Source organism: Periplaneta americana, chromosome 2, assembly GCF_040183065.1.
Source record: "Periplaneta americana isolate PAMFEO1 chromosome 2, P.americana_PAMFEO1_priV1, whole genome shotgun sequence".
NCBI lineage: Eukaryota > Metazoa > Arthropoda > Insecta > Blattodea > Blattidae > Periplaneta > Periplaneta americana.
In genome coordinates, this window is record NC_091118.1 from 60,959,412 (window position 1) to 60,975,975 (window position 16,564).

At 37.3% G+C, this 16,564-nt stretch overlaps 1 protein-coding gene across 1 annotated transcript; it reads left to right on the forward strand.

Moving 5' to 3' along the window:
• Nucleotides 1-1,814: 1,814 nt before the first annotated feature.
• Nucleotides 1,815-16,497, forward strand: LOC138694181 (WD repeat-containing protein 73-like). Its single transcript, XM_069817753.1, has 5 exons — nt 1,815-1,970; nt 6,545-6,770; nt 8,965-9,055; nt 11,550-11,834; nt 14,254-16,497. The coding sequence occupies exons 1-5, from the start codon at nt 1,900-1,902 to the stop codon at nt 14,745-14,747; spliced, it is 1,167 nt and encodes a 388-aa protein (XP_069673854.1). The 5' UTR covers nt 1,815-1,899; the 3' UTR covers nt 14,748-16,497.
• Nucleotides 16,498-16,564: the final 67 nt, after the last annotated feature.

The window sequence follows — 16,564 nt, forward strand, 5'->3', positions numbered from 1 at the left end:
ATTTGGCTTAGAATTCAATTATTTCATATCATATCAATATTAATTTCATTTTTTGCTGTCAGTTTCTTTATCAAAATAAGATGGACTTGGAAAAATTGATTTAGCTTGTGCAGCAACATCCATTTATCTATAGTGAATGTAATGAGTAATATTGTAATACAAATGCATGAGAAAATTCCTGGATGGAAATATGCAAAGCAATGGAAAACTGTACAGGCTAGTGGCCATGTGTTTTGAAACTATTTTATATTTAATTGATTCTGGTTCACGTTAACACTTTGTTTAAAAAACTTAAAATTGTTTAACAACACATTAAAAGTGTTAAAATTTTTAAAAAAGGTTATGTACCTTAGACAGACGACCCATTTCGTCGCCGGTGCTGTGTCATCTTCAGTGTCATAACAAGATGAAGATGACAGCACCGGCGTCGAAATGGGTCATCTGTCTAAGGTACATTTTTTTTTTAATTTTAACACTTTTAACGTGTCGTTAAACAATAAGTTCTTTATATTTAATTACAACTTTAATCACTGCAAGAGAAAGGCCTACAACAACCTAGAAGAATAATATACTAGTAACAATGAGGAGATTAAATTTGGATTAAGAACTATGAAACAACAGAAAAGAATGGAACAGGGCTATCAGAAGACGTCTAAACAGTCTATATGAAGAGTACAGGAGAAAAACCTGATAAGTCTCTTGATATTACAGGAGAAAAATTCGCTCTGGCGTCAGAGATCGAACCCGGGTCCTTGGTTCTACGTACCAAGTGCTCTAACCATTGAGCTGTGCCGAAGTTCAATCCACACCACCGCACCGGGTCGAATCCTCCTCCTCCAGTGTTTTTCCCTTTGTGGTCTGACTCCAAGTTCGACATGTATGTTGACATACAGTGCATATTACTGTGGAATCCTGCCCACTAAGTCAATCAATTGAGTGCGCTCCTTGTATAATGGCAGTTAATGTAATGTCATGTCTCTTTAGTCACGAAGCTTGAGGTGAGTTTTTGCATTTCTCGCGAACGCAATACAATGCTCCAAGCAGTTAGCAACTGAGAGTACTAGGAACAATAGACTGTGCGATAGTAGCTAGCAACTAAAGTTCAACTGTCATTGGCTGCATATCCCTACATATTGATCTTCGTGACTATGTATAGCTCGATTCGACGTTATTGTCCCCTATCCTTGGTTGTTTGGCTAGTGAGCGAGCTGTGTGTTGCGTCATAAGAAAGAAATTTAATCACAAAAGTGCATAGGAGGGGAAGAGGAAAGAGGAAGAATGAAAATAATATCTATGCTCGTAGCTGAGGAACACTCATGTCAAAATATAAATCATCATGACATTGTTTAGTCAATAGACGTAGTGGTTAGTAACGGGACGTGTGGAAGAATATTGTGTTTTTAAGGCGGAGTGTACCGCGACATGATAAGAAGGAAGTGTTTGGTGATATGACTGTGCGGCCTGACCTGTGTGACCCAGCCCGCCAATAGTAATGAGTAACTCGCTCTCGATCTACTTAGTTTTTGCAAGGGACCAAAATCCCTGAATCAAGCTGTGCTAGACTGTGGCGATAGTCATAAATCTCCACCTTCCTGCTAGAAATCTAACATTGAACAAAACTTACGGACTATCAATTGTAAAATGATACGACACATTCTACCACTCGAGACAATTTTTCTTTCTGTCTTACATATTAAAGAACATGGAAATGTAGGAATTATATTCTAATCATACCATGGATAATAGTGGTAATATTATTACTCGTATAAATTTTACAATTTCTGTTGTTTTGGAAATGTAGTAGTGGGAAATGTATATTTGCGAAGTTTGCATCATTGCCGCAGCTGACAAAACGAGGTATCAAATAAACAGCGGCGTTTCAATACTTCAATTATCGTAATGTACGATATGTTTTTGAAAGATTCTGACGATGAGGACGAAGATGAATGGTTTTATGATTCGATCAAGAGGTAAAGTCAATTGTATAATTATAATATAATGTTAAACATTAATTGTTCGACAATCTTGTTATGGTACTGCAAGTACGTATCCTCACAGACTTAACAAAATGATTCTTTATTACACCACAGCACCCGAAAAATGCCACTGTATCACTTCAGTAATCTTTAACATGAAAGATGACACACTTCTTTAGTGGCACGCTGAGCGTTATGATAAGTTTAGAGTTGGTTTGATGAGTGGTTAACTAAGTGACAGGCCGAAGTCTGACATACCGGGCTGTGGTGGGCAGTCCCGAGCACAGATCAGAGATCACACACGAGATCTGTGTCAAAGGTTACTGCAGTAACTTCAAACCTGTTACGAAGTGGTGAGTCCACACCTGTGGAGTAATGGTCAGCGCGTCTGGCCGCGAAACCAGATGGGCCGGGTTCGAATCCCGGTAGGGGCAAGTTACCTGGTTGAGGTTCTTTCCGGGGTTTTCCCTCAACCCAATATGAGCAACTGCTGGGTAACTTTCGGTGCTGGACCCCGGACTCATTTCAACGGCATTATCGCCTTCATTTCATTCATTACAGCGTCGTAAAATTACCCAATAAAATAAAAAACGAAGTGGTGTCACAGTCCTAGTATGTACAGTCACGAAGCTCGATACGTAGTAAATATGCATCCCTAGATAGTTGCTAACCACCTGGATCGCTACTATCGCCTCATCACAGACAATACAAAATAGTACCTGCACAGTCTATTGTACCTAGCACCCTCACAATTCGAGCTTCGTGACTGTATATACTAGACTGTGGTGTAGCTGTATTCAACCTTCCCCCGAGAATTGTGTGTGTCATAATAGTTTTATTAATGTACTGTAATTTCGAATAGAGGGTTAATGGGTATTTATATAGCCTGTGACAATTTTTTTTTTTTTTTTTTTTTTTTTTTTCCCCCCACGAATTTGCCTAACTAAGGTTTTTCAAACATCCAAAAAGAAACAAAAAAGCGCGCGAACACTAATAAAATGCCAAATTATAACAAGAAAAATAAAGGAACCATGCCCGACTTTCACTTGTAGGTCTATCGATTTTGTGCGAGGCACTAGTCATAAATCTATCTTTTCTAAAAACCCCATCGAACCTCGTCATTGATAGTGGGTCTACATGTCACTAATCAATTTTCTCATCAAACCCTAACTAACCTTACACTGACAGTAAGATTACATGTTACTGATATGTTTTCTTATTAAAACTTTACCTAACCTTGTCACGGATAGTGGGGCTACATATCACCAATCTATTTCATGAAACCCCAGCCAGTCTTCTCAATGACATTGGGACTCCACGTTACTAATCTATTTATTCATCAAACCTATCTAACCTTGTTACATGTCACTATCTCTTCATTAAATCACACCTAAAGTTATCCCTAACATCAGTATCATTATCCTTCTGTCCGAAAGAAAGTATATATAAAATATATAACTTCAAAAAACACGTAAAATTTACAAAAAAAAAAAACCAAATACTAGTGGTATTGTCAGTGTATCTCGATGATGTGGGAGTGCCGTCTTGAACATAAATTTTGCAAGATACTGTAATATTTCTTCCTCCTTTCATATTGTGGAACCTTACTACCAGTACGAACCTCTTTCCACGTTCTTTCAATGTTTTACATATGCACTGTCCTATGAGAATTCACAATCACTACAATTAAAAGAAATGGACAGCAACTCACAGTCACCTAAAAATTTATCCCATATACATACCGTAAAAAACAAATTCGTTTTTATTGTAGAAAATCACTGCTATGACACTATATAATGACCAGATAATGTGCCTGACTTCCACCTGTGGCGTTCTTATCAGAAAAAATTTGATTTCCTTCTCAACCCCTCCTCACCCTTAGTGACAAGTACCTGCAGTGGCAATGACAAGATTAGGTAGGGATTGATTGATGAGATAGATTAGTGACAAGTAACCTTACTGTCAGGCTCGGCCCAAGTAACCTTACTGTCAGGCTCGGCCCAAATGAACTTCTTACATAGGGCCACTTACAATATTGATACCCTGCACCTCCATCCAGTTTTTTAAGTTTTTGGGTCTCTTAAACGCTGAAACCTAAATAATCCATTATAATAATTAGGCCTAGGTCTGTGTTAAGTGACATACCACACTTGAAGACTCCATCCAGCAACATCCCTGATAAAAGTTAATGTTAACATTATTGTAGTTCAGTCCATCGCATTGTATTACTTTCAGAATTTCACATTAAGTTTTCATTCATACTAAAATGTTAAAAGTGTTTTAGGAAGACACTTTCGCCACATTACAGAAAGTTAAACTGCTCTATATATCCTCATACAAATTTTCCGAACATGGCTTTGCTTTCTGCAAAAGTATTATCCTTTCAGAGAGATCCAAGTTTGTGACAACTTCATTCTCGACAGAGATGCTAGCTAAAGCTGACAAGCGGTCCTGGCTCATTGTAGAGCGCAAATATGATTTTATTAATTTCAACTTACTGAAACTCTGAAACTATGTTCTCCACTTATCATTGAGATAGGCATACACCAATGTTTCTCAACTGCCGGGCCCTGGCATCAATTATTTATTTTTTTTTTACCAATGCCACCAGGTTGTCTTTTCGACATTTCTGGTCTTCTCTCCTGGCCATGGCTTAGTTGTAACCCACTTCTGAGGTAGGGCGCCTGGAAGGCGGAGTTACATTACCCCGATGATGTGATAGGATGATTATGATAATGTGGTGCCAGGAGAGGTCTTAAATCTAAACTTAACCTAAATTCCAGACCATGGACGAACACAGGAATAATCTCCTTCAAGGAAAAATTCCTGTGCTCTAACCGGGAATCGAACCCGGGACCTCATGGATTATAGCTAGAAGCTCTGACCACTAGACCATGAGCTGGCATCAATTATACCGGGCCACGAGATATTTTCCTATTTTCTGTTGCAGTAGAGTTATTGGTATATTAAGGACATATTTGCATGCATATTTAGTAGTTTTTAGGGCATGAACTTTCGGGCCCTAATAATAAGCCTAAGGCTGGAGAAATAAGAATCTAAAATATACATACATAATGTTCTGCCAAATGACAAACCCTCATTTTCCAATCTTTCCTATTTTCTGCCTTCCTCTTAGTCTTCATGTATGATCCATATATCTTAATGTCGTCTATCATCTTATATCTTCTGCTCCAAACTCTTCGCCCATTTACCATTCCTTCCAGTGCATCCTTCAGTAGGCACTTCCTTCTCAGCCAGTGACCAATCCAATTCCTTTTTCTCTTCCTGATCAGTTTCAACATCATACTTTTTTCACCCACTCTTTCCAACGCAGCTTCATTTCTTATTCTGTCTGTCCATTTCACATGCTCCATTCTTCTCCATATCCACATTTCCATATCCATGTTTCTGCTCCATACAATACCATACTCCACACAAAGCACTTCACTAGTCTCTCCCTTAATTCTATTTGCAGAAGTCTGCAGAAGATGCTCGTTTTTCTACATCTTGATTATAGAACTTTTAACACTGTATCACTTCGGAATATGTATTATATGACTTTCTTGTGTTAAATTCTATCATACCTGGTTTACATGTTTCGACTTATTATGGGTCATCCTCAGAACTGGTTGTTGTTGGTCTTGGCGCCTCTTGTTTTGTTTCCTGTGAGGATGTGTTCGTGTGGTGTAATGTGGAGTCAAAGAGCGAAACATGTAAACCAGATACGATGGAATTTAACACAAAGTCATATAATACATATTCCCTCGTTTTTCTATTAAAAACTTCCTTTGCTATCTCTATCCTCCTTTTAACTTCCTGGCAGCAGCTCATGTTACTGCTTATAGTAGGCTATACCCCAAGTATTTGAAGCTGTCCACTCGCTCTACTGCCTCATTGAGTATTCACACATTTATCTTCTTTGTTTTTCTTCCGACAACCATGGTCTTCGTCTTGTTTGCATTTATCTTCATCCCATACTGCCCACAGCTGTCATTTAGCTCCAGTAGCATATCCCATAATATCATCTCCTCTTCCACTAACAATGCCATATCATCAGCAAATCTCATGCACTTTATTCTTCTTCCTCCTATATCACCCCTCCCATGTTCTGAAAACAGTTTTTCACTAAATCCTCCAAGTAGATGTTGAACAGGGTAGGTGATAAAGAGGATCCTTGTCATACTCCTCTCCCTATTTCACTTTCTTGTGACATTTTTTTCTCCTATTCTGACTTTGACACATTGTTTCATATAAAAATTACTGAACAGCCTCCTCTCTTTCCAATCCACATCTATTTTCTTCAGGATTCCCATCAGTTTACTGCCATCCACTCTGTCAGACGCATTTTCTAGATCCACAAATATTAATATACACTTCTTTATTCTTCTCGAGGTATCTTCCTCCAGTTGTTCATAGTAATCCAATTGTATCCCTCGTACCTTTTCCCTTCCTGAAACCAAACTGCTCTTTTTCTAACTGTTCTTCCATCTTTAATATAAACTATGTAGAAGGAAAAAAAGGTTCCTACTATGTAAGTACTAACGTTCCTACTGCATTTGTTTCCACAGATACAAACAGTTACGGATGTTCGACTTTGAGAATGTTATTCATCAGATAGAGTTGACAGATTGGAAAACCATTTGTGTAGCAGGGAAACATAAATCTGGGAAATATGAGATCCTTGAACTATCATTGCCTGAGAAGTTGACTGTAGCAGCCAGCCATGAAGGTTTGGTCAAGAACTGTGACTTGAAGATGAGAAGTGGAGGATTTACGTCAGCACCAGTGGCTCAGGTGAAATATTTTTGTTTTCTTTGATATTAGTGTCCTAAATAATTATCTTTTATAGGTATATACAGTAGAACCCCGATTTTGTGTAACGCTATTAACCGATTGGTGGATTATCCAACTGTCTTTCTCTCTTGCTCTTTTTTATGTAGAAAAAATATTAAGTACTGTACATTATATTAGTACGAATTTTTTCTACAGAGTGTTTTCTTTCCAAACTTTTACCCTTATACTGTATGGTATACTCTTATAGGGGGCGTACTTTCTAACTTCTATGCAAAATGTCTTCTTCAGGTGTCAAAAGAAAACGTGTTGTGCTACGAAAAAAAGTACAAGTCATTGAATGGTTTGGAAAAAGAGAAACTGTGGTTCATCTCGCATCAGAATACGAAACAGGAATTAAAACTGTGCACAATTTAATGAAAAACAAATATAAAGTGTATAAAGTATGTAAATCTTCAACTTAACATCTGTAGGCCTACTATTCCTATCTTTTCACACACAGCCGTCATAAGGAGTTTTGTCTTTGAAAATCAGACTTAAATTAGAGAACTTTTGGTCTGTTATCTAGCATGTTAAAACAGAAGACCACGGAGGAAATTACGAAACTGTATTTGTCTATGCACTTAATTTATGAAACCTTATATGGTACGGGTTATCCGATTTTTTCGATTAACCGTTCACTCCACCCCCTTTATTACCACGGATAATAGAGGTTCTACTGTATATATTTTTTTTACCAATGGCGAGTACTTGATTGTTCGTCATTCACCCATGTGAAGCCAGTTGTGTAGACCGATTTACTGGCAGAGTTGTTGCCAAAAGTGCGCCATAGAAGGCCGTCTATGCTCCACCTATGATGAGATGAGTTGATGATGGAGAGTTGTTGAGATGCCACAGGAGCTCCCAGAGGAAACTGCTGTTACCTGGACCACAGGCTTGCCCAACACAGGTTATAAATCAGGGGCACGCCAGAGATTGAACCCTGGTCCACAGGATTATAAGTCCTGTGCTCTAACCATTAGACCACTGTGATGGCATAACCTAAATTTTATTATTCTTTGAGTGCTTTTTCATCACATATTTTGTAGAATATGAGTTGTCTAACCTGAAATTGAGCTGTGAGATTTGAGGTCGAAAAGTAGTTATAGAATAGACATCTCCTTTCACTGACTTCATCATTATCTTAACTCACTCATGCTGAATACCCTTGTTAATCCGTAGGTAAATTAATAGGGTAGACCAAGGTAATTGTAAACACTTTTCACTGATTTGAAATATATTTCAACATTCCATAACCCTCAGTAACTGTAAGTATGACAAAGAAACATAGTGTTATTTTTAGATCTTTCTTTTCCCTGAAAATGGGTTTAAAATAATAAGGTTGACTTTTTTTTTTTGTCTTTTAATTGCCAGTTTACATTTACCTCACCTGTTCACATTTACCCCTTTGAGAGGGGGGGGGTAATTGTAAACACCAATTTTCGCACGGACTATCAGACACTGAACATTTTTTGTTCTGTTTCAGAAGAAAAAGCTGTACTCCTTCAACTCCAAGTTTGGTCACTGGTACATTTCGTCCCTTTAACCTATGATATATGACGATATAGGAACTCAGTACCTCTCCTGAGCTTCACGATAACTGTAGTTACTATTTTTCACATCTGTGACAACCCTCTCTAAATCCTCTACAGTGTAGTTGGGTGGGGGTCTCTTTGATTATCGAAAAGTACGAAATGTAACCATAGTAAAACATGCTTACAATTACCCCCAAGCAATTAAAACTATGGGGCAAATGTAAATACGTCATAATTTAATGAACTGAGGTTATGGGAGATCTCAAAACCATTGTAATAAATGTTAACTACTATACATTACTCATAAAAACAACGTATTCTTAAAAAAATAGCACTGTACGTTTACTTTTAATGCCAAAAATGAAGGTGAAGCAAAATTATTTCTCAACTTTTTTTGTAGACTCTTACAAAACATTCGTTCACAATTAAGCAGTTACTCCTTTTGGCACCAAACTGCTTTGTAGGTTAGCCAACATGTTAATTTAAATATTCTCCCGAATTAAAAGTTTTATATTGACAGTTTTGTATTTCTCACAGCATTTGTTTACAATTACCCCCGTTTACAATTACCCTCGTCTACCCTATAATGTAAAGGTAATGAATAAACTAAACATTTATTACAGGTGAGAGCTCTTTGGAATCAGAGGAAAATCCTTGTATCAGAGAGAGATGAGGCTGGCGTTTCAGTTTATAATTTGGGTGTAAATGATACAGGTGAGATATAAAAACATGTTAACCAAATTTAATTTAAGTAACAGAAGTTATTTTATGTGTTATTTTGCAATGTTGAGGACTGAAATTTTTATTTCAAAAGAGGTGTCAACTATTACAGATTTTCCATAATTATTACGGATTTCCTTTCACTATTTTGGCATTACAGCCAAAGGGAAAATTATTACAGAAAAGCAAAATTATCACGAAAGAAAAAAATACAAATACATTTTTTTCTTCAAAAGAAGAGAGAAAATGTATAAAGAAATGTTCAGTTCGGGATAAATTTCTTAAGTTTGCAGAAGTTGTAGATATTTCACACAGAAAAAGTGTTTCATAATCTTCTCTTGAATATTTTATTTAATATTTTCAAATTTGGTTAATGAAGGTGAACATGACAGACTTGAAGTGGAATTTTCAGCTGTCCAATGTGAAACTTTCCCTGGAATACATTATAAATGGAATGGATCTATAATAGAGGGGCCATAATTACAGATCACAGAAATGAAAGTGAGTATAAAACAAGTAAACATGTGTTTCCATTAAGTATTATCTATGCCTCACAGTGCTCTCCTACAGAAAGAGTCTTCAGCATTGTAGAAAATCAGACAGATTTCAGATCTACATTAAACACATCAACATCTGATTCAGAAGATAAAGATTACATCACAAGCCACAGTATGCTTCAAGAAAAAATTTGCAAAATGCAGCTGCTAGATGCAAAACATTCCACAAAGAATTTTTTTATTCCGAGGAAGTGGCAGGTAACGTGTAATTGGGAAAATGTTTCACACTGGGATTACTGATGATCCACTTGAATAATTGGCACCTCTGTTTCAGACACACACACACAAAATAATAAGTTAGGATTATAACTACTGTCCCTGCCTTCGCCCTCTCTTTCACTTCTGTTTCTGCTGCTGTCACTGATCCATTTACCACCAGTCAACTAATACATCGTTTTGGGTCTCTTTGGAATTCTAGCTATATCCAGTTCTTTGTGTTATGAAAGATGGTGTTATTGCATCTTCTGTAGGTACTAGTTACTAGTGCAGTCCAAAATTAATGCATACATTTTTGCTGGAACTATACGAGGGGGTTTATGGCCGGACTTGCGGTTGTAGAGGGAGGCTGTGACCTTGCAGTGTACTGCTGACAAGTCTTAGTTTTGGAGGTACGTGCGTGTAGCTGTGAGGAACAATTTACTGAAGCTTGTTTTTAATAGTGATTATAATTGAGTTTTCTTGAGAAGAACAGTGTGCACTTACCAAACTTTTGTTTTATAAAGGCGAAAATTGTGCTATTATCTATCGAGAATTAGTGTCAGTTTGTGGTGATAGTGCATTGGACTATCAGCAATGTGAAAGATGGATTACAAGGTTTTAAAATGATCACTTGATGTCCGTTTTCTGCCCAAGAGCAGGTCCTTCACTGCAAACTCAGTGTTTTCCTATGTTCCCTCTTTTCTGCTTTCTTCCTAGTCTATGTATTTTTTTTATTTTATTGGGTTATTTTATGACGCTGTATCAACATCTAGATTATTTACCGTCTCAATGATATGAGACCGGGATTCGAACCCGGGCCACTTGGTTTCGCGGCCAGATGCGCTGACCGTTACTCCACAGGTGTGGACTAGTCTCTGTATACAATCCATATATCTTAATATTATCTAGCTGATATCTTCTTCTGCCCCGAACTTTTTTCCTGTTCACCATTCCTTCCAGTGTATTCTTCAGTAGGCAGTTTCTTCTTACCCAGTAACCCAGCCGATTTCTTTTTCTCTTCCTGATCAGTTTCACAAGTATTCTTTCTTCACCCACTCTTTGTAGCACAGCTTCATTTCTTATTCTGCCTGTTCATTTCACATGCTCCATTCTCCATATTCACATTTCAAATGCTTCTAGTCATTTGTTTTCGCTTCATGATAATGTCTATGATTCTTTAAAATACAATGCCACACTCCACACAAAATATTTTACTAGTCTCTTTCTTAGTTCTTTTTCAAAGGTCTGCAGAAAATCCTCCTTTTTCTATTAAAAGCTTTCTTTGTCATTGCTACCCATATTTTAACTCTTTGGCAGCAGCTCCTGTTACCACTTACAATATATCCTAAGTATTTGAAGCTGTCCACTTGCTCTACTGTCTCTTTTAGAATTTGAGCTTTTACCTTCCTTATTTTTCTTCTGTTAACCACAACTGTCATTTTTACTCCATTAGCATATTGTTTAATATCATTTCTTCTGCTATCAACGCCATATCATTATGTGCTTTATTCTTCTTCTCCCTACCATCATCCCTTCCATGTTCTGAAAACAGTTCTTCCTTTTACACATCATTAATGCCGTTTTCACTGAAGTTTGACGTATTTCCTGTCTAGTGCTAGCTTTCCAAATGTTTGTAGGGACAGCACTGCCTCAGAGCCTTTGTTTATGAGTGGTTATTTTGATCTAAGACACATGGAAAAGGAAACGATATCACCACATACTCCTTGTTTCAGATCTTGTTACTAAAGCTGCCAGCTTGACCTGTGAATTGATTGCGCCCAGAATAGCTCTGAACAACCAGGATTTGGTTTTGCTGGCAGCAAGGAATTGCAAAGACATCATTGCAATAGACTTGAATGCAAATAAGAATGTTTATAAAGTCTCAGAACCTGAGGTTTTAAAAGGATTTGAGCCATGTTTCATGTCTGAGAGCTTGGCAGCCATATGTGAGAGGAATAATGGAACAATAGTCTTGCATGATATCCGTGCTGCAAAGATGTGTGGAAGTTTCTTACCTGGTAAGGAGAAGTTTGAAGTGTTTTGTAGTTCAGCCATATTTTTTACTTCTTCAAACTGCTGTATTGGTCTTGATGGAAATAAATGCACGTGTTACAGTTGATCATGTTTGGTTGTCTACCAGAACTCAACTGTGGCTATTTCTTAAGTTCTTGCAGATTTATACACCCTTCCTGGGGCCTATTCCACGAAGGTATGGTGTTGTACATTACAAATTACTGATGAAAGTTGTTGTAAAGTATGGAGTTGTATCTTTCTGTTCCACGAAAGAATTAACCTGTACTTTACCAGTGAGTTGCTGCAAATGACATCATATCAATTAACATATTACGTCATAACATGGAACAGTTGTTTATCTTCGTATTTCATTTGACGAATTAGGTTATGTCTGTCTCAATCGTAATGTGGTATTTTAAGGTATTTATTTTAGCTTATTTCTTTGATAATGAAAAATTACTTCCTTATTATTATTATCATCATCATCTTCTTCTTCCATTATCCCAGCATATGCTCTGTAATAGTTCTCCATATTAGCCAACAGATGCCACCAATAACCATCTTCACTTGCCACACTTAATTGTTACGAAATATCAAACACTGCAAAATTATTAAAATGATGTCAAAGGAGATGAAATTGTTTCTTTAGAAGGAAATAGAAGCTGTTAGACCACATATTTATCAAAATATATCTTAATATTATGAACTAAATATATTTAAATAGCACCTGTACATTGTATGTATTAGTCTCCTTTCATTTGTAAAGAATACTCTACAATTCATTGCTAAATTATAATTAGTAGTACTTTTGTGGAACACAATCATGAAACTTCACTGGTAATTATTTTAAAGTATGGAATAGTCTAAAGAACAATTGTAGAAAACTCTTTTGTGGAACAGAAACTGTAGCATTTGTACTATTTACTAGAGTATTTACTTGTAATATACAAGACCATACCTTTGTGGAATAGGCCCCTTGATTGCACTGTGGATTTGATTATATTGTACTGCTTGGTACTGCCATTGGAAAAAAGTTCCGAGAAAACTTGTAACTTTTTCACATGAACAGTTAAGCGGGGACTATAGAGAAAATGAAATATTCTACATTTCTTAAGACGGCTGCAAAAGGGTATCTGTCGGATACAGGGGGGAGAGCTATTAATCCTTCCCATTGAAGGCTTTAAGGAACCAACCTGGACAAATACCTAATGTCCCATCCCTACCTTCCCGTGGTGTAGCTGTTAGTAAGCATAATTTTATGAGCTGAACTAAAGGGAGGGGCTACTCATCCATTAGCACTGGTCAGCTTGATGAGTTATTGACTGAATTTGGTATAATTTTCCTCTATCCAATACCTAATTCCCTCTTTACCCTTTCCTATCCAGTCCTCTGACTGAACTGTTACTTTCTTCGACCCCGACGGCATTAGAGTATTCGAGGCCTAGGGGTTCATTTCCCTTTCCTTCCTCCTCTTTCTGCTTTTCTGTTCCTAGTGCTGACCTGCTATGGCACTAAAATCGTCCTCCAGTGGCTTAAGGAGGGAAAGTTGGTGATCAACAAGATCTCCCAACTAGGTCCAATGGACCCGTCGACCAACAGCAGGTGTGGTCCTCCAGACATTCTGGGGGTTGTGTGTGAATGAAGTAGCCACCAAAACGTTAAAATATGGTGTTCACTTAAATTGGCTACAACTTGCCATTTAACCTGCATAGAATTGGAATATATCAGTCCCCTAACTGCCCATTGTGCAACTCAAACCAAGAAATGGATTCGGAACACCTCAAAATCTGTGCTTCAGTGGCTGGTCATGATAATATCTTTGAAAAATATTGGAGTGCAAGAGGTCAAATGACTTTATTGTCAAGCGCCTGGCATTAGAAAACAACAACAACATTTCTTAAGACACCGCTTTCAAAATACACTTATTTTTTAAGTTATTCAGTTTAAAAGGGGGAGGGAAGAAAATTTTCAAAATTTTAGTACTTGTATAAATTTTGTTCAGTCAGTCTGAATATTTTTATACACCACCCACTGCTATGTTAGGAAAATAACGTGTTTCTTTTTTCTCCACTGTGCCTTTAAATTCTTCCTAACTGTTGCACTTCTTTCTACTGAGCATGTGTTTGATGTATTTTCTTCTCAGTGTTCCTCTCTTCCTTTTCTGCCAAGTATTTTCTACTTCAAGATATTGACTAAAAGTGTGTTACTTCTGATTGCATTTAGGAATGAATTTTATTCTTATTTTCTCTAATTTTTTCATTAATTTTACCCTCTTTAAAACTTAAGTATTTGACATTTTATCTCTCCAGCCGATTTTTTCTTTGCTGTGCTTAAGAGCATTAATTAACTCATTAAACTTCAAATATGCAGTTTTTGGCTTACACTTATCCCAGCAAACCTTACGTTGATTTTTATTTTTTTCAGGTAAACGAAATAAAGAAGACAAAACCACAGGTGCATTATGGACAACTAGAAGCAGTTATGAAAGAAATTCGGCATATGGAAATGTAGGAAACAGTGATTCAAAGCTTGGTCTTGTTTCAACATTTGGAAATATTTTAATATGTGATCTCAGAAATCTGAGTGAGCCAATTTGTGATGTTGATATAGGGAAAATTATCAATCCACATCCCCAAGGACAAGAATTTGATCTCCAACTTCCGCTTTTGAACTTTTCTCCAGATAATAGTGGTGAAGTGTCATTATCTGGTTTTGATGAAAATGTTTATATATACAACACATCATCTAGTGATAAATTTAAGACTATTTTCGTTCACGATGGTCACAAGAGGCAAAGTAACTCTGCTACAAGCTGCCACGTCACAAGTCATGCATGGTACAGGGAAAATATTATGATATCAGCGTCAGAAAACAGTTCGTTGCACTGCTGGCAGTTCATTCCTAATTCATCATCATGACTTTCAGATGACAATGAGGATACGGTCTAAGGTATATGTACAATTCAGTTACATTTATTTACTGATTTTTTTCGGAGGAGGGCCTAAAGGCTAGCACCTCAGCCTGAGACTTATTGTGCAACCTCCTTATATTGGGATGATTGTTGGAGTCCTTAGGACCATATTCCTTTAAGTATGTGATTCACTGCTTGGTGCCATCTTATCAATTCAGCTAAATTTCCAGTTCTGATAGAATTCGTGTGTACACACCTTTCCATCTCACTGTTGATATTCTGCTACCACCTCAGACTGAGAGCGTCTGTTTGCAATTCTGTGCTACATCCTGCTGCATCCATTGACTTGAAGATCATGACACCATAGATACTGTGACTCAACCAAGGTGTCACCTGTCCAAGGGAGCTGCACTCCCTGGTCTGATATAATCTATTGAAAAGCCACTACGCCTACCCAGACAGGTGATACCTGTAGGCAAATTACGGTACTGTGTCTTCTGGATCTCCTTGTCGACCTGAAACTATTGAAGATGATGGATGGAGTTGAAATTAATGAAGGTGAAATGAGTCTGAAGTCCCACCGAAAGTTACCCAACAATTCTGCTTCAAGTGGTTGAGGGGGGAAAACTTAGGGAAAAATCCCAACCAGGGTTTGAACCAGGTCGCTCATTTCACAGTCAGGCATGCTAACTGTTATTCCACAGCGCTGGACTTTTACTTTCTGATTCTAAATCTGCACCGTTAGTGGAAAAATCTCAGTCTCAGCTTCGCACATTGGATACCTCAGTTCAAATTCCAACAAGTGCAAGTGAAAATTGTAGTTTTCAAATATGATGCAGAGCTCTGGAAGCTATGTAAGTGAAAAGGGATGTAAAGAATTAAATAAATATACAAGGATCATCAAATATTTTCTGGCAACATATTCATTGCAAGTAGTCAAAGTAGACCATCCATATCTGAAATTTCTTTTCATTGGTTGCCTTCAACCGGACAGTGCTAAGGCAGCAAAAACATTGAACACCTTGCTGACTGCCCTTATCACTATATAACAGATTGATCATCCCCATGTTAAAAACAGTAACATGTGGAAGAGAACAACTACCAGAATCGCCACTGTCGACCGCTAGATGGAAGTACAGTTGCTCCATGCAATTCAAATGAGAGTTATAACGTGACTTCTTTCTCAGTCACTAGATGGCAGCAATGAAATTGATAAAAGTTGTTTCCTTCAAAGTCCATAAGGATGATCAGTGTGTTGTATATGCGATCTGGGCTGACTGACAGTGCTTTGGCTTCGCTGTAACAGCAGTCGCCATTTTTCATAGCAAAATTTTTTCGCTCCCCTTCCACTGGTTACTCAGTGTGGGAACAACGGTGTAATTCTTTGTAAACACAGCGGACATTTTGGAATCAAGTAGTTGAGCCCCTCATGCTGCCACTTATAAAAAACTAATAGCTGATTTAGCGCTGTCCTGACTGAATGCAATCATTATAGTTCAATCTTTTGTTAGCACAATCGTGACCTGCGAAAGTTGTTCTCTCTCCATTTTGTAATATCTCTTTCTCAATTTCGTCTTTGATTATGTGTATATTGTGAAATTGGTTCCTTCTCTTTTAAGTTTTTAGGATTTCTTAATTCCATTTATGATCCCATTTTCTTATCCTTGCTCATGCCTCATGAATTTAATTTCTGCAGCAGTTATTCTTGAGGAGTCTGGTGTTCTAATTGTCCATGTCTTGCATTCATAAGGCAGAACTGATCGTGCAAGAGTTTTATAAATTTTAATTTGTGTGTACTTTTCAACTTATGTCTCATGATCAGAA